Source organism: Nothobranchius furzeri, chromosome 7 (assembly GCF_043380555.1).
Source record: "Nothobranchius furzeri strain GRZ-AD chromosome 7, NfurGRZ-RIMD1, whole genome shotgun sequence".
NCBI lineage: Eukaryota > Metazoa > Chordata > Actinopteri > Cyprinodontiformes > Nothobranchiidae > Nothobranchius > Nothobranchius furzeri.
The window spans coordinates 28,148,889-28,174,312 of record NC_091747.1 but is presented as its reverse complement, the minus strand read 5'-3'; the positions used below and the strand labels follow the sequence as shown (position 1 = coordinate 28,174,312).

Sequence of the window (25,424 nt, the reverse complement as noted above, 5' to 3'; positions counted from 1 at the left end):
TATTAAAATGTTTTGGCATTTTTACTCAGGCTTTTCTCAGGCAAGAAATAGTCAAAGCCATCAGGTGCTTATTTTAAGTTCTAGGAAACAAGAGGAGGAGAAATGATCAAAAGACACATTTAAGAACGCATCTACGTGTCATAGAAAATAAAGGTATTATTTACATGTTTATGTCTCCTTTGTAGCGGTTACACTTTATAGCGTGATGACAGCAAATTAATTATGACCAATAAGATGTGATGATTCCATATAAATATGAAATAGCAATCTGATTGATCTTTGAATGTTTAATCAGAAGATTATAGTTACTTTTACTTGTTCAGGGACCATAAACACACTTCGTATTAATTCAGACAGAGTCAGGGATATACACACAACAAAAATATAAACGCAACACCTTTGTTTTTGCTCCAATTTTTCATGAGATGGACTTAAGAATCTAAAATTCATTCCCGATACACAATATTACCATTTCTCTCAAACATAGTTCATAAATCAGTTTAAATGTTTGATAGTGAGCACTTCTGCTTTGCTGAGATAATCCATCCCACCTCACAGGTGTGCCACATCAAGATGCTGATCTGACATCATGAGTAGTGCACAGGTGTACCTTATACTGCCCACAATAAAAGGCCACCCTGGAATGTGCAGTTATGTCTCACAGCAAAATGCCACAGATGCCACAAGCATTGAGGGAGCATAAAATTGGCATGCTGACAGCAGGAATGTCAACCAGATATGTTGCCCATGCATTGAATGTACATTTCTCCACCATAAGCCGTCTCCAAAGGCGTTTCAGAGAGTATGGCAGTACATCCAACCAGCCTCACAACCGCAGACGACGTGTAACCACACCAGCCCAGGACCTCCACATCCAGCAGGTTCACCTCCAAGATTGTCTGAGACCAGCCACTCAGACAGCTGCTGAAACAATTGGTTTGCATAACCAAACAATTTCTGCACAAACTGTCAGAAACCGTCTCAGGGAAGCTCAGCTGCATGCTCGTTGTCCTCATCGGGGTGTTGACCTGACTCCAGCTTGTCGCTGTAACAGACTTGAGTGGGCAAATGCGATTCAATGGTGTCTGGCACGTTGGAGAGGTGTTCTCTTCATGGATAAATATCGGTTTACATTGTTCAGGGCAGATGGCAGACAGCGTGTGTGGTGTTGTGTGGGTGGGCGCTTTGCCGATGTCAATGTTGTGGATCGAGAGGCCCATCGTGGTGGTGGGGTTATGGTATGGGCAGGTATCTGTTATGGACGAAGAAAACAGGTGTATTTTATTGATGACATTTTGAATGCACAGAGATACCGTGATGAGATCCTGAGGCCCATTGTTGGGCCGTACATCCATGAACATCACCTCATGTTTCAGCAAGATAATGCACGGCTCCATGTTGCAAGGATCCATACACAATTCTTGGAAGCTGAAAATGTCCCAGTTCTTGCATGGCCAGCATACTCACCGGACATGTCACCCGTTGAGCATGTTTGGGATGTGCTTGACCGACGTATACAACAGCGTGTACCAGTTCCCACTAATATCCAACAACTTCGCACAACCATTGAAGAAGAGTGGACCAACATTCCACAGGCCACAATTGACAATCTGATAAACTCTATGTGAAGAAGATGTGTTGCACTGCATGAGGCAAATGGTGGTCACACCAGATACTGACCGGTTCTGAGTCCCCAGACCCCCAATAAAGCAAAAAACTGCACATTCCAGGGTAGCCTTTTATTGTGGGCAGTATAAGGTTCACATGTGCACTACTCATGATGTCAGATCAGCATCTTGATGTGGCACACCTGTGAGGAGGGATGGATTATCTCAGCAAAGCACAGGTGCTCACTATCACACAATTAGACTGATTTGTGAACCATGTTTGAGAGAAATGGTGATATTGTGTATCTGGAAAGACTTTTAGATCTTTAAGTCCATCTCATGAAAAATCGGAGCAGAAACAAAAGTGTTGCGTTTATATATATATATTTTTTAGAGTAGTTAAAAAGGAATTTTATTCTTTTCTAAACTAATGATTATGCATAACCAGATATGAATAATGAGATGTGATGGAGTGGATATGCAGTGATGGAAAGTGATGTGTAGGTGGTGTGATGTAAGCTAGATGTTTATCAGAATCTTTGTATCTGAAGAAATTTTGAAAACTAGGTGTAAAAGAATTTGTTGTCCACTATAAACTAGAGAGTTGATTATTAATAAAACAGCATCAGACGCAATCTGTTGAGTCTACAAACCCTGGTTGAGACCCCCAGCAGATCCTGACTGTCAGAGGTCGGGTAGACCTCACGGTACCGGGAGCCAGTACCATCCAGTCTTGAGATGTCTCCCAAGTCACAACAGTAGTTGGAATGCTTGTTTGCGTCCAAAGTGGATGTGGCTCTTATGGAGCCGTCTGGCTGTGTCAGCTTGCAGTGTGCAAACAGGTTTTGACTGTATGTCAGAAGGGATGTCTCAAGGATGCTTGTTCCAAATTGGCCGGCTCGGAACTCTGCTAGAAACGGAATTACTCGGGAAGTAAGTCTTGTTTTATTAAATCACAAGGTTATGATTGCTGGCGTATTCTGGCAAATCAGAATTTGACACGTTTCTGAGTATTTACAAACATCCCTCAGTTGAGGGAAAGCCACTCTTTCCTTCAGATGCAAGATTCTTAATTCTGTGAATAAAGAATCTTTAAACGTTATGTGAGGTGAACCTTAACATTAATTTGTATCAAATGAAGATGTGTATGAGTGTAGATAATGAATAACTTGTTAAATCAAACACATACTGATCACAAGACCTGCAATGGATCATTGTAAGTGCAACATTCATTTCAACTTCATTGATTTAAGCACAGATTATTCAAACATTTCATTTAAACATCTTGTTCATTCATCACATATGATTATTTAACTTATAAGTTGTAAAAGTTCACTTTTTATTCAGAGTCAGGAATCCAGCAGTCTGAGATTCAATTCAATTCAATTCAAAAATACTTTATTAATCCCAGAGGGAAATTGATTGCTGTAGGAGCTCAGGATAATAATAATAATGAAGTCATCAAAGAGTTGTTGTATATTACAATGGCTGTTGGCAGGAAGGATCTCCAGTAGCGGTCAGTGTTGCAGCGAAACTGAAGAAGCCTCTGACTGAAGACACTCTTCCGTTGTCGGACAGTCTTGTGAAGAGAATGCTCAGGGTTGTCCATCATTTTCTTGATTCTCTGGAGAATCCTTCTTTGCATTATCTCCTCCAGTGGTTCCACAGTCGTCCCCAGAACAGAACCAGCCTTTTTTATTAGGCTGTTGAGCCTTTTCAGGTCCCTGCTTCTGATGCTGCTACCCTAACAGACGATAGCTGAAGAGATTACACTCTCAACAACAGACTTGTAGAAGATCTGCAGCATCTTGCTACAGACACTGAAGGACCTAAGCGTCCTCAAGAAGTGCAGTCTGCTGTGTCCCTTCTTGTAAACAGCTTCACTGTTCTTTCTCCAGTCCAGTCTGTTGTCCAGGTGAACGCCAAGGTATTTGTATTCCTCAACCACCTCCACTTCTTCTCCCATGATGGAAACAGTGTTTGACTCCACCCTGTTTCTTCTGAAGTCTAAAATCATCTTCTTTGTTTTGTTCACGTTCAAGGTCAGATGATTGTTTCCACACCATGCCACAAAGCGCTCCACCAGCTCTCTGTACTCAGCTTCCTGTCCATCTCTGATACACCCGACAACTGCAGAGTCATCTGAGTATTTCTGTAGATGGCAGGTCTCTGATTTGTACTGGAAGTCTGAGGTGTACAGGGTGAAAAGGAATGGTGAGAGTACAGTCCCCTGTGGTGCTCCAGTGTTACTGATCACCTGGTTTGATGTGCAGTTCTTCAGCCTCACAAACTGTGGTCTGTTTGTCAGGTAGTCTTTAATCCAGGCGATAGTTGAGGCCCCACCTGTGTCTTCTGGAGTTTCTGGCAAAGTACATCAGGCTGGATTGTGTTAATGCACTGGAGAAATCAAAGAACATGACCCTCACAGTGCTGCCTGCTTTGTCCAGATGACAGTGGGTTGGTTGAAGCAGCTGGATGATGGTATCTTCAGCTCCAACTCCATGGTGATAAGCAAACTGCAGCGGGTCCTGATATGTTCTAGTTTGCTTATTCAGGTGGACCAACAGGAGTCTCTCCAGGACCTTCATGATGTGGAATGTCAGGGCAACCGGTCTGTAGTCATCATTGACTGATGGGCGAGTTTTCTTTGGAACTGGAACAAGGCAGGATGTCTTCCACAGGACTGGAACCTTCTCCTGGGCCAGGCTGAGGTTGAAGAGGTGCTGCAGAATCCCACAGAGCTACTCTGCACAGGCCTTCAGTACTCTGGGGCTGACACCATCTGGACCTGCAGCCTTGTTCCTGTTCAGTCTCTCCAGCTGCCTCTTCACCTGACATCTAGAGATAAATAGGTGTGAGGGGGAGGTAAAAGGGGCAGCAGCATCTCCTGACTTGGTTGAAGACGGATTTATAGAACCAGAAGAGTCCATGACTGCATTAGAGGACAAAAGAGCTGGCGTGTGACAGGAAAATGTTGGATCAGAGGAGGATGGGATGTCTGATTGGCTGGGGATAGGCGAGGAGGATGCCGAGTTTGTTCCTGAAGTGAACCAATTGAAGAACTTGTTCAGTTCATTGGCTGTGTCCAGGCTGCCATCTGTGCAATCCTTCCTCTGCTTGAAGCCTGTGATCTTCTTCATCCCTGACCAGACATCTCTGATATTGTTCCTCTGTAGCGTGTTCTCCAGCTTCTTCCTGTATGCCTCCTTGCTGTCTCTGATCTTGATCTTCAGTTGCTTCTGTATACTCCTCAATAATTCCCTGTCTCCCTCCTTGAAGGCTCTTTTTTTCTCATTTAGCAGATTCTTCAGTTCACTGGTGATCCAGGGTTTGTTATTAGCAAAGCATCTCACTGTTCTGGTGGGTATTATATTATCCATACAGAAGTTTATATAATCAGTGACACATCCAGTCATGGCATTGATGTCCTCTTCATATCCTTGGCAGAGAGTCATCCAATCTGTGATCTCAAAACAACCCTGCAGGGCTTCTTCAGCGTCCTGTGACCATTTTCTAACAGTTCTTCTTGTCACAGGTTGCCTCTGAACAAGTGGTTTGTATTCTGAGCAGAGAAAAACAAGATTGTGATCTGATTGTCCCAGAGGAGGTCTTGTTTTGGACATGTATGCATTCTTTACATTTGCATAACACAAATCCAATGTCTTGTTTTCTCTGGTGGAGCAGCTGACAAACTGTTGAAATGTTGGAAGTGTAGCAGAGAGCGAGGCATGATTAAAATCACCAGATATAGCCACAAATGCATTGGAGTGCTGGGTTTGTAGCTTAGCGACAACGGAACTGATGGCATCACATGCATTTTCAGCAATGGCTAAAGGTGGAATATAAACGGTTGCCAAGACAACACTGGTGAACTCTCTTGGCAAATAATATGGGCGACAACTTACTACCAAGAGTTCAACATCTGGGCTGCAGAGATGACATTTCACTGAAACATGACCTGGATGGCACCATCTATTGTTGACAAGCACTGCCACTCCACCTCCTTTTCTTTTCCCGCTTCTCTTCAGATCTCTGTCTGCTCGTACGGTCAGGAATCCTGGCAGAGAGACGCTGGAATCGGGGATATGGTCCTGCAGCCACGTCTCACTGAAACGCATAACACTGTACTGCCGATACTCTGGCTGAGTCCTTTAAAGGGCTTGGAATTCCTCCATCTTGTTGGCCAGTGATCTCACATTGCCCATTATGATCGATGGAAGAGATGGTTTGAATTTCCTCTTTGTCTCCGTTTTGCTCCCGCTCTGCACCCACGCTTCTTGCGTTTTAGCTCATTTGGGATTTGTGGCTTCAGTTGAGGTATTATTTCAGCCTTCCCAATGTTAAGCAGCTGCTCCCGATTGTAAACCAGCTTGTTGCCATGGTTACGCATCATAACAAATGCTCAAAAAGTGAAAAATGAGCAGTAAAAATCCTCCAAGCTTCACAGCACCAGAAACAGAAAAGTAAAATGTCCAAAAGAATACGGTTTTTCTTGAGAAACTAAAGAAAAAATGTCCAAGAAAAGGCAAGGCAAGGCAATAAGGGAGATAAGGGCTTTTGTGGGAGACCGTGGCAGTTTATTTATGTCTGCGTTGAAGAACAATAAGTGAGCAAAAGGTTGATTTGTGCGTCTGGATCCTCCAGCTGGCGTAACCTTGATTTAGCAGCTCTGGCATGCATGAAAGGTTACTGTGTTAATTCAATGGTGAAATTTGACCCTTTTGATTCATTACACCTTGAAACTACATCATTTTATTCTTCATCCATTTGGCTGACAGTTAGCAAGACTGCAGATTTAACACTGTTGTAGTTTATTTATTCTCAGAGGTGTACTTAAGTAGTTTTTTAGGTATCTGCACTTAACTTGAGTATTTTTTTCTGACAACATTTTACTTTTACTCCCTACATCTGAGCATAAATATCTGTACTTTCTACTAAAATGGTCTTGTTACTTAAAGGAGCACTACATTCATCATCCTTGGCCTTATTTAAAAGAACTGTTTGACGTTGTTGGCTCCAAGAACAATTTGTGGCGAATGCACAGTGTTTTTAGAGGACTGCCCACTCCAGTCACTTTGTTCCAGTCACCTGACCCTGTGTTGTGTTTGCACCCAGACTGTTCCGTTCTGATCAGTACCTACGCTGTCTTCATATATTATCCGTTTTCTCCAATTATTGCCTCTCACTTGTTTCTATTTTTTGCACGAAGTACCGCAGCAATTTCCTAATGTTGTCATCAGTCATCACTCAAATGGACATGTGTACATACACACCTTATAATAATTGTTTTATTCAGTTTTTTATTCTTCACGTATTTCATCAGATCTGTGAGCCACTGGGGCGACTAAAGAGGTGACCGGTGTCTGAGTCATGAAGAAAGGGGAGATGAGGCCTCTGAACTCCATGTGATGCTCCCAGAGGTAAGGGACCACCAGAGACCATATTCTAAATCATCTCTCATACACACGTGCAAATAGAGCTGTCGTGTTTGAAAGCAATGGCGCCTCCAAGAGGTGGCCATAAAACGAGCTTTTTTCTGATTCGTTACTTTTTAGCCGGCTAGTCCCACCCCTTATATGCCTTACCTTACTTGGCTCATCTGGACTCAGTCAAATATAAATTTTTACTGGTGTGTGTGTGTGTGTTAACGTTTTTAAACTGTCATGGGAATTTGGGGTCATTTTGTAAAGCACTTTGTTTGAAAAGCGCTTTATAAATAAAATCTGATTGATTGATTGATTGATTGATTGTGTAACGTCCAGCAATGGCCAGTTTAGGTACAGTCTGACCTTTCAACATCTATTCAACATCCAGTCAGAAAGGAGACACAACATTGCATGTGTTCCCTTTAAATGAGCCTGTCTTCATACCAGCTCACAGACTCTGCAAGTCTGAAAGATAAACAATAACTTTCTTTCCCAAGGTCCCATCTGTCTGCCTCCACAGAAGGAACAACTCCAGCCCGAATAAGTTGCTAAAATCAAGAATGATTTCCTAAATCAATATGAACTTCTTCCATGACTCATAATCTAGATAATCATTAAATATGCATTTGTTTATTGCTACTTACAATCATTATATTGTAATGATCTGCTTCATTAATCTGTGTTCAATAATTGTTATGTTATGTCTACAGAGACTGCCATGTGTTCATGTTTATACGACAGGTCCTCACACCTGCATTCACACCATAACAAGTACGGTTAAGTTAAACTCCAACTAGGGCTGGGCGATATGGCAAAAATAGAATATCACGATTTTTCCAATATTTTATCACGATTTCGATTTTATCACGATTTTTTTATCCATGAATAGCATAACTTCAATTGCGTATTAAAGAAGAGAAACAATGAATAAATAGACATTTATTCATATTAGGGATAATCAGCACAGTGCTAACACACTTCTATTTTAAACTCACACCAGAGATGATAAAAGCCCTGAGAGAAACAATTACAAAAATCAGTTTTTCTCGTTTTTCAAGTAACTTAACATAAATTAAAACCGTAAACATATTTAAAGTGCAAACATGTCAATTGCAAACGTATTGTGCAAACATTAACTTGTTTAAAATACTATGTAGCTCCCAGTTGCTCATGTAGTGGATAGTTAAGCTCAAATACGGCTCTGATGTGCGGCTGGACCAGAGATCGCTTGTGGTAGCAAATAACTGCGCATTCTGAATATTTTCTGCAACAAGTCTCTAAATAAAGTAAAATTTTCCAGTGCAGATTGGAGACAACCCATAGAAGCACTGATTTGATCTCATTTAAGAGAAAAATAGAACAGGTCAGATGAACCTAATAAATAAAATTACTAACAAACTCAGGAATCTTTCTTTGCTTCCCTGTTCTGGTGCTGAGAATATCACTAATGCGGATCAAAGGAGATACACAGATGAATGCACCTCTTATTATTTGGAAACTACATTTACTGCAGCTGGCAGAGGCAGAGATTGTTTCTATTGATACAGGGATTTACAGAATCATTTTAAATTTTAATAGGGGAAGACTGCAGGAGGGAGCGGTAAAATACAGAGGTCCCTAACAAAAACAAGAAACTTTACGAGTTTGATGAAACCCGCTGGTTTTCCATCAGGCAGTCACGGGGCGGCTCCATCGACCCAGTGACCGAGCTCAGTCGGTACCGACACCGGCTCGGCAGAGGGTGAACGAGCCGAGGCGACGTCGTGCTCTGCTTAAGAAGCGGTGTTATTTTCCTGCTTCAGAAGAAGCGTCCAACGTGTTTTTACGCTTTCTCCGAGACATGTCATGTCGCTAAGTTGTTAGCGCCGCGCGCTAAGGAAACCCTGCGTTCCTCTTCGGAACGAAAACCTCGTTGTCGCTCAGCCGCGGCGAAGCCATGTTTGTTCACACACAAGTGAAAACAAGCGGGGCACTAATACTATGACTCACTCTGATTGGTTAAGGGTCAAACAAAGGCGTGTCATTCGCCTGGGGTAAGTTCCCTTTTCATTCAGAGGCAGAAATTCAGCTGTGAATCGTGATAAAACGGTCTCTCAAAAATGACAGACCGTCAGATGTGTAGATCGTAAAACGGTCTAAAATCGTCATATCGCCCAGCCCTAACTCCAACACAGAGACTTTTAAACCAGTCAGAACATCCTGTATCAAGAAGGCGTGTTTCTGAGTTGTCTTGGTAACATATCTCAAACTTGTCAGCCTTTGATTGGCTATGCAAGTCATAACATCAAAACCTTAAAACTGGATCATCCTGAGTGATTCGACAGTTCTAGAGAATCGCTCATACCATCTGTAGCAAAATCTCTTTAACCATCAAAGATTTTGACATGTCGTCAAAACCTTTTTGCACCTGCAAAGCTGATGAGCAAACAGTTCCTGCAGAAACAAAGCTGATATTGTTAGACTCCTTAAGAGTCCGCCAGACGCACGGTTCCATCCAGCTGTTGTGACCCGAGACATCTCTGGACTGAAGAGTCGGTACCACGGTATTCTGCAGCCCTCCGGTGCCAGAGCTCAGCCGACCCCTGCGACTTTCGGATCCACCAAGAGGGTCTCTCCAAAATGGGTGAAATAGACATGACAGATAGCGTCTGCTGTTCTTCTGATAATAACTTTATAGCTTAGAGCAAACCAAATTTTGATAGGGAAGCTCTGACTGACATTGCATTCACACATAGGTTCCTTCATCACGTTTAGTTACATCCACTCACAGTAAATGCTTAGTTAATTAGTCATGTTTTAAATTGTTTGTAAAATAAATTCCTACTTTTATAAACCTGACTCTTTCTTGAAGTAACACGAAGTGTGGTTGATCACTGAAAAAGCAAAGAACCTAGATCTTCTGAATTAAATCCTAGAATCTTCTGATTAATTACAATAAAGACCTAGCAGATTAATATTTTATATTTATATAGAATATTACATCTTCCTGGTCATAACAAATAAAAATCATCGATTTGCCTACGCTACAATTGATTGATGTGCCTCTCTGCTTGTGAGTAACCCAACTAGGTCTCTGTGCAGAATTAAACAGAGGGAGTCTGGCAGGCCAGGCTAATTCTTTAGAGCAACATAAGTTCTTTTCTTGGTTTTTCAGATGCTGGTGACCATTCTGGAGGATGAAAGACAGACGAGGTTGCAAGCTGTGCTCACGAAGCCAGGGAACTGATGGCAGAAGACCCCATCCCATCAACACTTCAAACTGAAGGATCTTGTTAAAAGCCACGGGAGAGAACTTAAAGGGAAAGACTTCAGCATCAACGACCAGTTTCCTTTGAAGTCCTAGAGCGCCGCAGAGTCCTCTTTCCACTGCGTAAAAAGTTAATCCAGGATGGGAGCCCGGCTGTCATCACCGTGGACAAGCTCTACATGAACAACAAGCTGTACAAGGAGCAAGGAGTGATCGACTGGCTCTATTAGCCCAATATCAGGTCACAAACGTATTATTCTTATCAGATTCACTGGGTTACGTCACGGGCGTCAGTCCAAGCAAGGCACTCACAGTATCTTCTATCTAGCAAAGCCATAGACGTAGATGGACCCAACAAGCCATTCCTCCCCATTCCCGCACATTTCTCTCCTCCTGCTCCCTCACATCATCACACAAACATGCACATAGGACCTTGGGGGGTGGACAAGTCAGGGAGTGCGGGTATGGACCCCATTTCCGCATTCCTGTGGCAACCTGGTCGCCAATTTTATTTGCACCTTAAACACTTCCACCAACGACATTCCACGCAAACACACACTTAGGGCCTTGGGAGTGAGCACATTCAACAGCAGTTGGCAGGGGGGTTTCTCAGCCTCATCCCAAGTGCCAGTGTCCACTTCCAATTTTAAACTGCACTTAGACACCGAGGGCTCTGGGTGCAAGTGGGGTGGTGTGGTGGCATCAGCTGGCATAGGCCCGCACTGCCCGCTCACCACAGCCACCTCCCATTTTTCTTCCATATAAATATTGTCCAATATTTATATGTCGATGGTCTGAATCCACGTGAAGGATACTTGTAAGAGCGCATTTTGAGGTCGATGGCATCACAGCGCAGCGACGAGTACTGTCCGAATTCCAAGAATACTCATGCTTGCGCCCTCAAATGCGTCCTCGCTCCGCCCACATTTTGAGGATGGATCTGTTGTATCCTCACAGAACAAGGCTATCCCAGCATGCTTTGCGTGCCGGCTGTGGATTTTCAACAGGAAGAGAAAATGGGGAGAGCTACGAAGTTTTAAACGTGAGTTTGTTAAGAACTAGCCGTAGAAACCTAAAAAGCTTAAAGCGGTTCAGTTTATAAACATTTTTCATTTGCATATTTGTTTATTAAATTACATTTTAGGCAGAAATCAGCCAGAACGAGTTTGTTTTGCGGGTCCCAGTTATTCCTGTGTGTGTGGCAAATTAAACTTGTCATTTGTTTTAAGGACAACGGAGCAAAGAAGCGTTTTTATTAAGCTTAGAGGTGAAGAGTGACGCTGTTTACACACAACCACAGAAGTTCTGCTGTGAAAAGTAGTTTTACATTCAGGGATTTACACAGCTGACACATTATAATGAAGTAAAAAGTTTGTGTGAAGAATATAATTTTTATCTTCTCATGTGGATAAATGTAAAAATGTGTTTATTGCCTTTTTGTCACCTGTGGTCTGATTTTCTCTGTAGGACTGCAGGTGTCCAGGGTCAGGAGAGGCTTTACCTGGTGGTCCTGCTGGGAGAGAGGCCTTCTACTGTCATCATGTTGATGTTATTTAGCTGTTTGATATTTGAACACATTTATTAAAACAAATACTAACTGATAACTCTTTCTGGTCATTGATTTTATCACCAGTTTTATTATTACAGATGTTTTTGAACAAGTTACATTAACAGAAAATGAAAAGATTTTAAGGAGACAAGATTATTTATAATACGTTACACTTATTTACAGATCAAAACCAGTATGGACCAATTAAGTACGGTTAAAGCAGGATTAACCTGAGTGACTCTTCCTGGATCATTTATTTAAACTGAGTGAGCAGGAAGTCTTTAACAGGGCAGCTGGATCTGCTGCAGGAGGATCCAGACGTGGATGGAGGGCTGGAGCAGACCCGTGGCTGGACGTTTCTGGCCAGAGGAACATCATACAGGACGGTCTGCAGAGAGAGCTTTGGGACGCTTCCTCTCACTGTCCACTCCATCGTCCATCTACAGGGCCTGCTGGGCTGGCTCAGACGACGGCTGTTAAATCTCTGATATATTCAGAAATATGAAATGAGGAGATGGTTTATGGATCCACTGGTATAACAATTGTGACTCTTCAGCAAATAAAACCACAGTGTTGTTTTTAATAGAGGTTCCTACATAAATGACTTGCCTGTTAAAAGCAGTGGTGGTTTGCTGGTACCTCCTCCAGGACAGAGCACCACTGACCTCCTCCACACACATCTTCCTCAGGCTCATCCTCCAGACCCACAACTTCACCAGCACAGAGGCAGATGTGCAGCACAGTTCATGCTGACTTGTAATAGATTAAAAAATATTTTTTTTAAATTGAAAAATGTAAAGCAAACCTATAACACTGATTCTGTTCAGTTTAAAGAAAAGCAGCAGGAAAAACTACAGAGAATTTACATTTTTAAGACAAATCTAATCATTATTAGGCTTAAGTTGAATAAACAAATGCACATTGAAAACACATCAATGCTATTTTATTAAAAAGCCTGTTTTTTAAAAACATTTTACCGCATTTGATGCTAAATAAGAAGTTCTAAGGTCCAATTTACATTAGAAAACATCCTACTGCATTTAACATTTATAATGCATTTGGTTTATATTAATTACCTACGTGATAATACTCTGTAGTAATGTGTTGTGTACGTTTAACAAGTTCATTCTGTAGCTTAAAACATACATGAAACCATCTAAAGTTAACATGTAAGTCCTGAAAGCTTCTAGAATAAACAAAGTTACTTTACCTGAAAACGGTTGTGAACAAACGCTGCTGATGGACGTGAAGCTGCTGTAGCTCCTTAATATTCCTGCTCCATTTTCGCTAGCTTTAGCATTTTTCCTTTGCGTGTAGCTGCCGCCACGGCTGGGACGGGACCTACGGGTCACCGTAGAGGTGAAGGCTAGACTGTCCGAATTCAGAGCCGCTGGGTTTCGGTCTTAGACGGGCGAGGACCCGTGCTCATAAGCATTATACCCGTGGATTCGGACATCCTATGATCCACGATTCCAAATCATACTGGAAGCGACCATCGACATTTGAAGCGACCCATTACCCGGAAGCAGATAGGCGTGACTTGGGCGCCACACACAAACCCTACGCTCTCTGCTGTCCTGGCGGAGAGTTGCTCCACAACGGTGACACCAACTGGGAAGGAAAGTCTCTGCGTGTGCATGTGAGTGCAAACTTACTGACGGACAAGTATAAACTCGGCTTTACACGCACACCAAGGCCAAAGTTGCACCTTACCCCGGTTGAGACGCGGACCGCGGTGGGGAGGGATCGGACAGCCGTTGGGGGTCTTCCTAGGCCGGCGACCACAAAGCTCCGACTTGGTGGTCTACCCACGCTGGAAGGTGGTCGTTGGTTCGCCATACCTAAAGCAATGAAGTCATTAACGACAAATAAAGCAAACTGTTGCCTTTATCTACATGTTGACACGGGTTATGCTAACTTATCCTTAAATTTACCCCTAAAATAGCTCATTTAAGTGTTTAGCAAAGCCAGGCACGGCTGACGACCAAAATGGTAGCTTTTGATTAAGTTTTACTTACCGTATCAGAATTCAATCGTTTTACTTCAGGTCAGAGATTTCGTCAGAACGGGTAGTCTTAAGCGCCTGCAGGAAATGCAGGTGATCATGCGTGTTGCTTCAACACAACTCCTGTAACATCATTAATGTTTGACTTATAACCTATCCTTTTGCTGGTGCGCTTGTTTATTTCCCACTAATCTTTCTGAAGCTACGCCGACAAGCTAACGGAAAGCTAAGAGACGCTATGCGCCCGAGATGTCGTTACTGGGGCAACCACCGTGTGCCTCTTTTGGAATAGTAGTACGTTCAAGGAAGGTCTCGCGTTTCTCAACTCTGATTTGCTATCAGGGCTATGTATTAGCCAATCGTATTAGGGCTACCCATACGATTGGCTATTTCATTTAGCATCAGTCTTCTCGCTCGAGCAGGTTCCGAACAGATGGACGCCGCGTGCGTCATTGGAATTCTAGGATGTCAAAGGAAGATCCCGCCTTTCTCGTCTCTGATTGGCTGGAAAGGCTCTACTACGATTGGCTGTTTCATTTAACAGCTGTCCTCGCTAAGTGCTGACTGTGTCCTGCCACCAGCAGAAAGCTGTTTTGGGAAGTTTAGTAAAGAAAATGTGAACTTAGTGCTATAATAAACATTCTGTCCTGGTTTGCACAATATTTAATGTTTTATGTTTCATAAAAAAACAGAAAAACTTAAAATGTAAATTTCAGGGCTGCAGCAATCGAATATTTTTGTAATCGAGTACTCTATCTAATCTTTTATCGATAAATCGAGTACTCTAATAAATTACCCTTTTGTGTTTGTAAACCATTATATCAAATAGCATGTTATAAAATATGAAAGACCTCTTAAAATGAGCAAGCAATTGCCAGTTATTCTTCAAGTTTTATTCAAAATTAGTTTTCAAAACTTCAACTTTACTTCACAGTAAACAAATGCCTGTGCAAAAAATAACTTTACAACCTGAGCCGATTTTCCCCTTGCGGCGAGAATCTACCAGCACCAGAACCGCTCACGGCGCATGCGCAAACACGTCCGTTTTAAATGGTAAATGGTAAATGGCCTGTATTTGATATAGCGCCTTCCGGAGTCCTGGAACCCCCCAAGGCGCTTTACAACACAGTCAGTCATTCATCCATTCACACACACATTCACACACTGGTGGGGACGAGCTACAATGTAGCCACAGCTGCTCTGGGGCACACTGACAGAGGCGAGGCTGCTGAGCACTGGCGCCACCGGTCCCTCCGACCACCACCAGCAGGCAATGTGGGCTAAGTGTCTTGCCCAAGGACACAACGACAGCGACAGACTGAGCGGGGCTCGAACCTGCAACCTTCCAATTACGGGGCGAGCACTTAACTCCTGTGCCACCGTCGCCCCATTTTAATTTCTACACTTTTTTTCTCACACAATAACAAGGATTGTTGAAAAAGCATGTTTGCCGTGGTTATGCCAAATTATACTGATCACAAAACATTTATTTATTTAGTTTTCCTCCGCCACTCTTAAATACCTGTGTCCTCCTGCAGCAATCCTGAGGGACAACAGAGACATCAATAACAACACAATAAAAAGTATGACGTGTTGTGTAAAAAATGCTATTTTTAGCACATTTTTAGGTCCGACGTGTTTCTTCCAGACGCACAGTGTGAGCTAAAACTGAGTGCTACAAACGAAAAAGTCGCACAGTGTCCGCAGAATATATAGCGGACCTCCAAGTCCGCTTGCAGAAGTGACATTTACATGTGGATGTTTCGTGGTCCGGTGCTGCAGCATCAAGGATTTGGTGTGGTAGGCTAAATCCATTTTCCAGAATTTACACTGGACTACGTTTTCCACCTTATGAAGTGAAAAATTGTCCCACACCTTTGACATTTTCTGTCTTTTTTGCAGTCCACCGAGGTCCACGTTGTCCGCCATGGCTTAAGAGAAAGTTGTTACATTCGCTACTTGCGTGTGCATTCAGTGCATGCAGTGTGTATGTGCGTCACTTATTTCAGTCCAGGTGAAACATGACCCTAGGCGATTGCAAAGCCATGAATGAATTAAACATGAAATTAAACGAAGCCTCGAGGCAGAGAATTTGACTCGAGGCTTTTTGTACTCGAATTATTCGAGGTACTCGGGGAATCGTTTCAGCCCTAGCAAATTTTAAATCTTGTTGCATTTATCAAACTGTTGGACTTTATATCTCTTGGCTCTGAAGCAGAGTACATAGGATAAACATATGTGCCTTACCTGGTTATGACATTTAATAAAACTGCCCTATTCTGCCCAACTGTGTGCATCAGGTCTGTTTCTTATCTAGAATAATGAAAACTGGTGAAAAATAGGTCTAAATCATAATCAGCTGTAACTTAATTTCTGATTAAATGATATACATTTAATCTGATTATGAGAGATGTGCTCTTAACTTGTAAACAGCCTTAACCTATTAAAGCAGGATAGCCTACTAATGAAGTAATAAGAAGATAACCCCAATAGAGCCAACAGATATAAAGTCAGTCTACAGTGTGATAAAACAAGGTTTATTAAGTTCACATCTGATGTTTTTCAGGCTCTGTTATGAAAGAAACTGAACCTGGTTTGTTGCTAAACAGGAAAGGATGTTTATTATAGTGATGAGTTCACATTTTCTTTCAAAAACTCCTCAAGATCTGGCTGCAAACATAAAAACATGCAGCGAGGGAAAACCAGAGCTGTAGAAAGAGAGTTGCGACATTCCAATAGACATCTATGGAAAGAACGGAATGCGAAAGTCACGTGGTTCATGTAGCTTCGAATAGTTCCAAACAGCCCCCGCTGCTGCAATGACCGCAGTTCATTTTCGGTGTTTCGGAAGGATTTTCTCCGGTAAGTTGATGAAATGTCATCATTTTTTTTCCATTGTGAAGCGTTAGCTAACCACTTCGTACCAAACTAAGCCATCAATGATATTTTATGTTGCCAGTTTTTGCTAGATAACCTTTAATGAGCTAATTGTGTGCAGCTTGTTGATTGTGAGGAGGGTTTAGACAAGCTTGACGAGCTGCAGACGGGTTTATTTCAGTTTGTTGGTTTCTACATTTTAAAAATATTCCCCACAGTTTGAAATAGGTTCTAAACTTTTTACATTAGTTTTATTTTGGGATTTCTTTGTACAATATAGGGCTGCACCTGCGATATTCGATAACAGTGCTTAATATTGCGATATCGATATTACTCACGATAAATGAACAAATACTAAAGTATGCAGTGTTGATGTCGTCTGGCGTGTGACGTCTGCTCTGGGTTCAAAGCAAACAAAAACTAATGCATGAATTCCATTACAACATATCATTTTTATTGAAAAATATGCAGCTGCACCTGCTACTGTATTAGCAGCAAAACAACAAACTGCATGCATGCAGTTTCTCAGTGACTTTAAAACATCACCTCCACCATAAAACTTTTTCTGATGCTCCAAATACAGAAAAACATCCCTTTCCAGGGTTTTTGAATAAATAAAAATATCTGAAAATAAGTTTAAATGTTAAATAATAGTTAACATCACTTAAATGCAACAGCAAATTCTCTCATTGCTACTGAACATTTTCTCCACTTATGTGGTTATGATATAAGGCTGTTGCTGTAACTGGGAAGTGAACTGTGCTGGGCCAAACTAGGAGAATATTAAGATTTTTTGAGGGAAAGAGAAAAACATTTGTCTACCTTTCAGAAGAGGAACTGGCAAAAATCTACATGGAAAATATGTGAAAACGTTTGGTTTTAACCCCAAATTGAACAAGTTTACCTAGATCTTAAAAAGCTGCTCAGATGATGAAACTGCAACTATGATTCTGGTAACAAGCTAACAAATTGAACTAAGATAACCGGCTAGCAGAGCTTCTGACTGACAGTTTATGTGTAGCAGCAAATCAACTATCCTGATTAACAAGGTTATAAAAGCTCATAAAGGAAAAATCACTTTGATGTGTGGGGGAACTTTTCCAGGCCCTCTTTAGCAGGGTGGGACTGGGAGGAGAGTGCTGTAGCCTTTTAGCTGGAAGCTAACTGGAGCCTGGGGCTAACATCACCACCCAGTGGAACACTAGCGACATGAAGGTGGGTTGGTTCACCGGCACATGTCGGAGTAAGCCCGGTAAAAATGATTAACGACACCGAGCGGACTCACGTTCACATTTGAAAGCAGCGCTGAATCCAGAAACCTCAGCACAAAGTGCGTTCGTTGCTCTGAGCCAGCATGACGAACAAGGGAACGGCGCCGCTTACTCAGTTCGGGTATGTTGCCTACTTGCTACCGATTTGCTAACATTCTTTAATATTTTTATATTTAAGTTGAAAACATGAACTGCTGTAACACAAATTTCAAATGTTCTAGATGAGCACTTGTTTCTAATCAACTAATCATTATTTCTGTGATTAGTCAGCATTTTTTCTTTTCAATAAACACATGGAAAAATTACAATTATCTTACTGAAAAAATGGTTTAACAGTGTTGCACATGTATACTTATCTGCACTGGTTTTGATAGTTACGGCATTCTTCAAACTATAATAATAAAATAAAGTGAAAAGATATTTAGAAGAAGAAGAAAATTTCATTTCTATAGCGCCTCTCAAGATAAAAATCATGAGGCGCTTCACAAAAACAAAAAATGTAAAAATTAGAAAAAAAGCATTTTGAAAATGTTTAAAAATATATTTAAAATGAGCAAGAATAAGCAATTGCGATTTAAAAGAAAAAATGTTAAGAAAGAGAGAGAGTGAATAGGAAAGAGAGAAATCAGTGGATCCCGAGGAAGGTGGAATAGGTGGGGAGAGCAGAATAAAGAGAGAGTGGTGAAGAAGGTCATCCAAAAGCCAGCTTGAACAAGTGAGTCTTCAGCTGCTTTTTAAAGGAGACCACTGAGTCCACTGATCTCAGGCTCAGGGGGAGAGAGGTCCAGAGTCTGGGGGCCACAGCAGCAGATGATCTGTCACCTTTGACCTTTAGCCTGGTGCTGCACAACCAGTAGGCTTTGATCACTGGACCTCAGGGACCTGCTGGGGGTGTAGGGACTAAGAAGATCACCAATGTAAGATGGTGCTTGTCCATGTAAGGCCCTATAGACCAGAACCAGGATCTTGAAATGAACCCTGAAGTTGACTGGCAGCCAATGAAGCTGGAGGAGAAGCGGGGTGATGTGGGTGTGTTTGGAGGACTTGGTCAGAAGCCGAGCACAGGCATTCTGAACCACCTGTAGACGGTTCAGGGAGGTTCTGCTCAGACACGTGAAAAGAGAGTTACAGTAGTCTAAGCGTGAGGAGATGGAGGTGTGGAGAACTGTCTCAAGTTCAGAGCGGGACAGAATGGGACTCAGCTTAGCAACGTTCCTGAGATGGAAGAACAACGAGCGAACAAGAGAACTGACATGAGAATCCAGGGAGAGAGCTGGGTCAAAGGTCACGCCAAGATTCCTGACGGAATTTACAATTGATTACTTCAAGTTCCTACTATTTACATTTTATGCATCAATACTGTAAATGGCTGTTTACTAAGGCATACAAAGTCAGTGCCTGTAGTTTGCTAGTAGTGCTCTGATCCTGGATCTGGGAAGGTTCTGGAGTGGCTGGTCTGAGGATCTGGAGTGATGATGGAGAAGCAAGACAACATCTTCAGAAGCTCCTGTAAGACAAGTATAACAATAGTAAAACAACAACAAAAACCAATAGTAAATACTGAAAGTGGATGAGCTTAAGAAGAAGGGAGTTTTGGACAGAAAGAGCACTGATGTTCCAGCTGGACTCACGAGCCACGAAACGAGGACAGACTGATACGTGGCACCATCTAGTGACCACACTTTTAAGTAATCATCAGGTCTGACCGAAACAGCGTTTCTGCCTTTTATAGGTGGACAGAAAAAATAATAATGTTGACACATTGTTGATAATATTACTACATTTCTAGGCTTTATTTATACAGTGAAATTAGTTGAAATGGAGCAGAGTTGTATTAGAAAACAGTAGTCTGACTGCAGCAACCTCTACAGCCCGGCGAATCTGTGACGAATTAGTGCTGCCTCAACCTCCTCTTCTTTCATTGGGTCACTGGAGTTTAAATTAAGTGGATGAGAAACCCATGGGGAGGGCTCTGCACAAATGAGAGTAAAGTTGAATTTTAAACGTGTGAAAACTGTCACAAAGTGGTGTTAAAAATGGCGTTTTATGTCACAGAGCAGCGAAAAAAGCAGCGTTCAATGTCGGTACAAAACGCCCTTTTTTATGCCACCCACACAGGGAACGCGTCTAGGATTAGGGTGACGTAAAAAATGTCCTTTTTTCCGGCATTCTACGGGACCGTTAAGAACGGCTCTGGCTGACGTCAAATACGGCGTTCAGGGAGAGTTTTCGCCGTATTTTACGACGTCTTGACACATCAAACAGCGTTTTTTTTTTTCGCCATCTCTTAACTAGACGGGTTGGGAAAGTGGCATATTTTGGCGGTTTTGGCTTGCCATAACCGTGTGCTGCGGCTGCACGCGCCGCCATAATGACACGTTTTATTTGGAAATGCAGCAGTGTTACCAGCCGGTGTCGGTACAAGATCTGCTCGGGTGCAAGATCGGCTCGGGGTCCTTTGACTGCCGATGACGTCAAAGTACGGCAAACCCACTCGGACAAAATACACTACACATCTATACTGTTGGAAAGAATTTAGCAGTTTCGTTATTAAAATAATGTTTCTTAAGATGTAAGTTTGTGTTTATAATGGTATTTGTAAAATAAAACACTATATTGTATTCATAATGTTGAATTCCTCTTTGAGCACATCCCTTGAAGAATCATAGGTATTAGCAACACCTGTGAAATTGTATTTGCAGGAAAGAAGTGTGTCCCGTTTATTGAAGTATTTTGTGTTTAGAGTTTTTGACGTCTTGTCCATGCGTAGTTCAGTTACGCTCATAGCTGCTAGCCAAAACTCTGGAGTTAAAAGTTTTCTGGCTTTACTAAAATACCTGTCTGTACTTATTTGATTGATGGTATTTTTACTTTCTATTAGACTCCAAATGTAATCATTTGGCACGTTTCTAATTCATAATTTGTAATAATGTAATCGGCGATATTAGCATTTCTATGGGTTTTTCCATGTATATTAGCATTGCGCTAATCACTCGCTGCCAAATTGCAGCCTTTGCGATTAGAAAATCTCCTTTTGTCACATCGCAATTTAATTGCACATGCAGTTAATCGTTCAGCCCTAATATACACGCAGCTCTATGCTAAAAGTGTATTTTCAAAGAGGTAGTGATGGATTTCTTTGTAAAAGTTGTCCATCGTTCCAACAGAAAGATTTGCCTGGACCAACGTAACGTATAACAACGTAACGTGATTACGTAATTCCGTAAGGTTCATGTTCAGCCAATCAACTACTTAGACGTCATCGGCAGTCGACGGACCCCGAGCCAATTTTGCACCCGAGCAGATCTTGTACCGACACCGGTGTTGACGGAGCTTCAGTCTCGAATGTTTTTCTTTTGTTTTCACTCATCAGCCACAGATCGCTGCTCTCGCTCACAGCAAGCTGGGCTTCTTACCATGGTGGCTAGCTCACATGTTCCCTCTCCTACATTAGTTCGTGACGTGGATTCCTAATTTTTTTTATTCACCGCTTCACCAGTGTGTTTTTCCTGTTTGTGAGACTACTGGTACGGAAGCCTGGAAAGGCCAAAATTCCTCAAACGTTTTTTTTTCCTACTGGCTGATATGAATTAATAGAATAGAATAGAGTACATTTTATTAGTCCCACAGTGGGGACATCCACTCGTTACAGCAGCACACACACTTAGAGACACAGGTTACAGTAAAACGTATTCCAGCCATGTTTGCTTTGATAACTTCAATAACTTCATGCTGATGACCCACATGAACATAATCCTCTGTTTAGTGGATGCAACTACATCATGAAGTTAGCTTTACATGATAGATTGTTTTTCTTGGCAGGAAATAATAACTGGAAATATGAATGACATGATAGTACCCACCCCGAGATGGAATTTAAATCATTTACATTCATTATAATCAGTGTTGGGAGTAACGCGGTACAAAAGTAATAAATTACTGTAATGCATTGCTTTTGCTGTAAGTTTATCTCAGCCCATATTCTCTGGTACTTCATGCACTTTTCAGCTGGGTTCATAATCTGTGCCCCAGTGATTTCAACTCATTGCTGCTGGAGCGCAGCGCATATTACGTTTTATTTTTTTGCGTTCGTTAGATCCCTTTGGCTGATTAGTTAGAAAGTAGGAAATCTAGGAAAGAGTTTTTCTGGAAGAAGGAGAAAATATGCAGCATGCAGGAAGGTTAGAGAGAGAAAGGGCCGGAATTTTTCACATAAAATCAAGAAAACAAAAGAAAGTGCTTGAAAAGAAAAAAAGTAGGTAGATTTATCCCCAATACACATTTTTACCAGTGAAAAGCAATAATATATAAACATTTAATATTTATACATATGATAGAATCAGATCATCCCAAAAGTCAGTCCCACATCCAGGGCCGTATCAAGGCATTTGGGGACCAAGGCAAATCTAGGCTTGGAGCCCCCACCACCTCACTCCCTGCTCAGATGGCCCTATAAGATGGCAGCGTGCTGAGAGTACAGATTGTTGTTGCTTTTATTTAATAAACAATCATTTTAAAGCACTGTTATTATATCTGACTGTTTCTAACAGCAACCCTAGCTCAGACACCACATCACTTTCCACATATATGTCATGAGCTCACTGAGCGTCAGATTACCAGATTCATACTGAAGTTGTTTTGGTGAAAGTAACTTAAAGTAATGCAAAGGTAGTGTAATGCCTTACATTTTAAAATCAGTAATATTGTAATGTAAGGAATTACTTTTAAATGAGGGTAACAAGTAATAAGTAATGCATTACAGTTTTGAAGTAACTTGCCCAACACTGATTATAATTAAGTTCCTGTAACTCTTTACTGCAGACAGACAGACAGACAAACAGACAGACAGACAGTGTGAAGATGTTCAGGAGACTTGAATGTAAAATTTTCCTCACGAAAAGAAAATTTGTATTAAACAAAGGTCAGTTCCCTCTGTAAAGTCAGAGGTACAGAAGAGGATTAGGGCCACTGAAAAGAAATAAAGGAAGAAAAGAAAGAATTCAGACTTTTCCCCCAGAATTCTGAGGTTAAAAGTCAGAATTCTGAGAAAAAAGTAAGAATTCTCTTTCTTTTTTTTTTTTTTACTTGTCAGTAATAATAATAATAGTGCATTTAACTTATATAGCGCTTTTCAAGACACCCAAAGACGCTTTCACACACTCTCACATTCACACACTGCTAGTGATGGTAAGCTACTTGTAGCTACAGCCGCCCTGGGGAGGTCTGACAGAGGCGAGGCTGCCATTTGGTGCCATCGGCCTCTCTGACCACCACTAACACAGGCAAGTTGGGTGAAGTGTCTTGCCCAAGGACACAACAGCAGGATACCCCTGGCGGGAGCTGGAATCGAACCCATGACCCTGCGATCATGAGACAACCCACTCTACCACCTGAGCTACTACTGCAGTGGCTCTGTACAGAGTAGAAATAAATAAATAAAGTCAATATTGATACCCCCCTCTAAACGGTCGGCGAATTGTCCGCTCCCAACCCCGCGACCCCATCTCACTTTTTGAAATGTTCAAAAGTTGGCAGCCCTGTTGTACACTGCGGAGTAAACTGCCATTAAACGAAACACAAGGAGAATAGAACATTTGCGGTACGGATCGGGTAGACCCGATCTGTACGGTCCGACGTATTTTTTTTCTTTTCGTTTTTATCTACATTATATTGAAATGTTTCAATATCGCAAACATTTTAATAGATACTTATTATTTTTAACATCTTAACAGATACTCTGACCTGTAACTATCGTAAATTGCTTTGAGCAGAAATAGACGCCTTTCGCGCATGCGTGGTACGGATCGGGTTTCCGGTACAGATCGGGTAGTGACAAGACTGTCCAAATTCAGAGCCGCTGGGTTCCAGTTTTATCGGTCGAGCAAGGAGCCGGCCTTGCTAGACCGGCGAGGACCCGTACTCATAAGCCTCCTGCCCATGGATTTGGACACACAAGCACCGTGTCCATACTTTGTGAGTGATTGCTTTTGTCTGACTGAATTAGCAGCCAATGACACACTGGCTCCACCCCGTTAGTCTTGACTGACGGACTGAGACATTCTGCTGTAAAGTCTCATGAAATAAATCAGCCATGGGAAAAACACTATTATGAAATAAAAGCTGTCTTTGTTAAAAAGACATTAAGTAATAAAACTGAATGAATTAAATAAAAATGGCTCGATATTAATTTGGATTATTATGAATAAATGACTTTTGGAAAAAAAACATTATATTAATAAATACATTTTAAAAGAAGAATGAAAAATATTTCATAATATTGAGCTTATAGATTTTACATCACATTCTGTTATTTATGTCATGTTGTGGGGCAAGAGTCTAACCAAGGACATGCAGAGTCAGAGTCAGATTGTATAAAAAAATATTTATTGACAAAAAGGTGAACTAAGGGCGCACTGGAAAATCCAGCGGGTGCAGAAACGGGAAGCAGCGTCTAGAGGGAAAAGTAGCAGAGGTGAGTATGGGAGTTGTAGAATGGCAGGGGAATTGCTGGCTGAGGGACTTACGGCTTAGATAGACGAGAAGCGTGTGGGAGCCGCGGTAAGTCCAGGTAATGATTGTAGAGCGGTAGAGGTGAATGAGGAATGGGATCCGGACCGGTGTGGTTCTGGAGAGGGAGCAAGAGGTGGAGGAGATCGGGTCGGCACTTGGAGGAGGGTGAACCAGGAAACGAACCAGATAAAAATCCAAAACGGCGTCGGGGAAAACTCTGATGATTATCCAGACCTGAGGTGGGGTAAAATCCAAAAATAGAATTAATCCAAGTCACAAGAGAAAAAAACGAGAGAACAAGAGCAGAGATAAGCGAGAGCTAGAGACTACCAGTCAGTAGTTAATCATCTGGCGTTGAGTCTTCTTCTTCTTATGGTGTTTTATTGGCGGTTGGCAAACAACGAATGGTGCATTACAGCCACCAACTAGTGTGGAGTGTGGTCTGGAACAGCGCTCACAAAACAAAATCAAACAGGGAGAAACAAAAAACCCTCAAAGTCTCCCAAACATCCTTATCTCTTTCAAAAACCGAAATAAAATCTGAAAAGTCACTTTTTGAGTTCTGTCTCAATAAATCAACAAGATCTAGTTTCACTTTCATCTGACTAAGATTTTGAATCATTTTCCTTCTTTCCGCCTGATATTTCTGACATTGTAATATAACATGATCTATAGTTTCGTCTTCTCCACAATAATCACATTTCCCTGCATTATGTTTCCCTATTATGAATAATGTATTGTTTAACCCAGTATGTCCAGACCTTAGTCTAGCCATGATCACCTCCTCTCTCCTACTCGTTCCAGTGTTTCTCATTTCTCCTACTCTTCTTTGAATATTATACAACCATCTTCCCCTCCTTTCCTCCTCCCATTGTTTTTGCCATTTTTTCTTCATTTCTTGCCTTATTATGCTCTTTATCTCTTTTTGACAA

At 41.7% G+C, this 25,424-nt stretch overlaps 3 protein-coding genes across 7 annotated transcripts in view; 1 reads left to right on the top strand and 2 right to left on the bottom strand.

The window, feature by feature from the left end:
• ift74 (intraflagellar transport 74) overlaps nt 1-14,450 on the bottom strand; it is a 40,810-nt gene extending 26,360 nt beyond the window's left edge. Inside the window, exons 1-2 of the mRNA XM_054738631.2 lie at nt 13,848-14,450; nt 13,543-13,670 (exon numbers count right to left, since the gene is read on the bottom strand). Coding sequence (XP_054594606.1) covers nt 13,543-13,668 — 126 coding nt within the window. The 5' untranslated portion in view covers nt 13,669-13,670; nt 13,848-14,450. The remainder of the gene's footprint in view (nt 1-13,542; nt 13,671-13,847) is intronic.
• LOC139070550 (uncharacterized) lies at nt 3,978-13,179 on the bottom strand. Of its 2 annotated transcripts, none has more exons than XM_070553002.1 (3): nt 13,040-13,179; nt 12,439-12,582; nt 3,978-12,313 (listed from the first exon to the last, which is right to left on the bottom strand). In XM_070553002.1, exon 3 carries the CDS (start codon nt 5,723-5,725, stop codon nt 4,349-4,351), a length of 1,377 nt encoding a protein of 458 aa, XP_070409103.1. In that variant the 5' UTR covers nt 5,726-12,313; nt 12,439-12,582; nt 13,040-13,179; the 3' UTR covers nt 3,978-4,348. The 2 variants fall into 2 exon arrangements, with proteins under 2 accessions (XP_070409103.1, XP_070409104.1); XM_070553003.1 differs by having other exon boundaries at nt 12,439-12,578.
• The window catches only part of arhgap15 (Rho GTPase activating protein 15), a 75,758-nt gene continuing 63,301 nt past the window's right edge, over nt 12,968-25,424 (top strand). For 2 of the 4 annotated variants that reach the window (XM_015976662.3, XM_015976659.3), the window contains exon 1: nt 12,971-13,468. The gene's annotated coding sequence lies outside the window, so the exon portion shown is untranslated. Of the gene's footprint in view, nt 13,469-25,424 lie in introns of all 4 variants that reach the window. The other 2 variants (XR_011521034.1, XM_015976661.3) reach the window with 2 other exon arrangements.

Coding starts and splice junctions, on each gene's coding strand:
- LOC139070550 (XM_070553002.1), bottom strand. CDS start 5,725: ATGCGTTTCAGTGAGACGTGGCTGCAGGACCATATCCCCGATTCCAGC.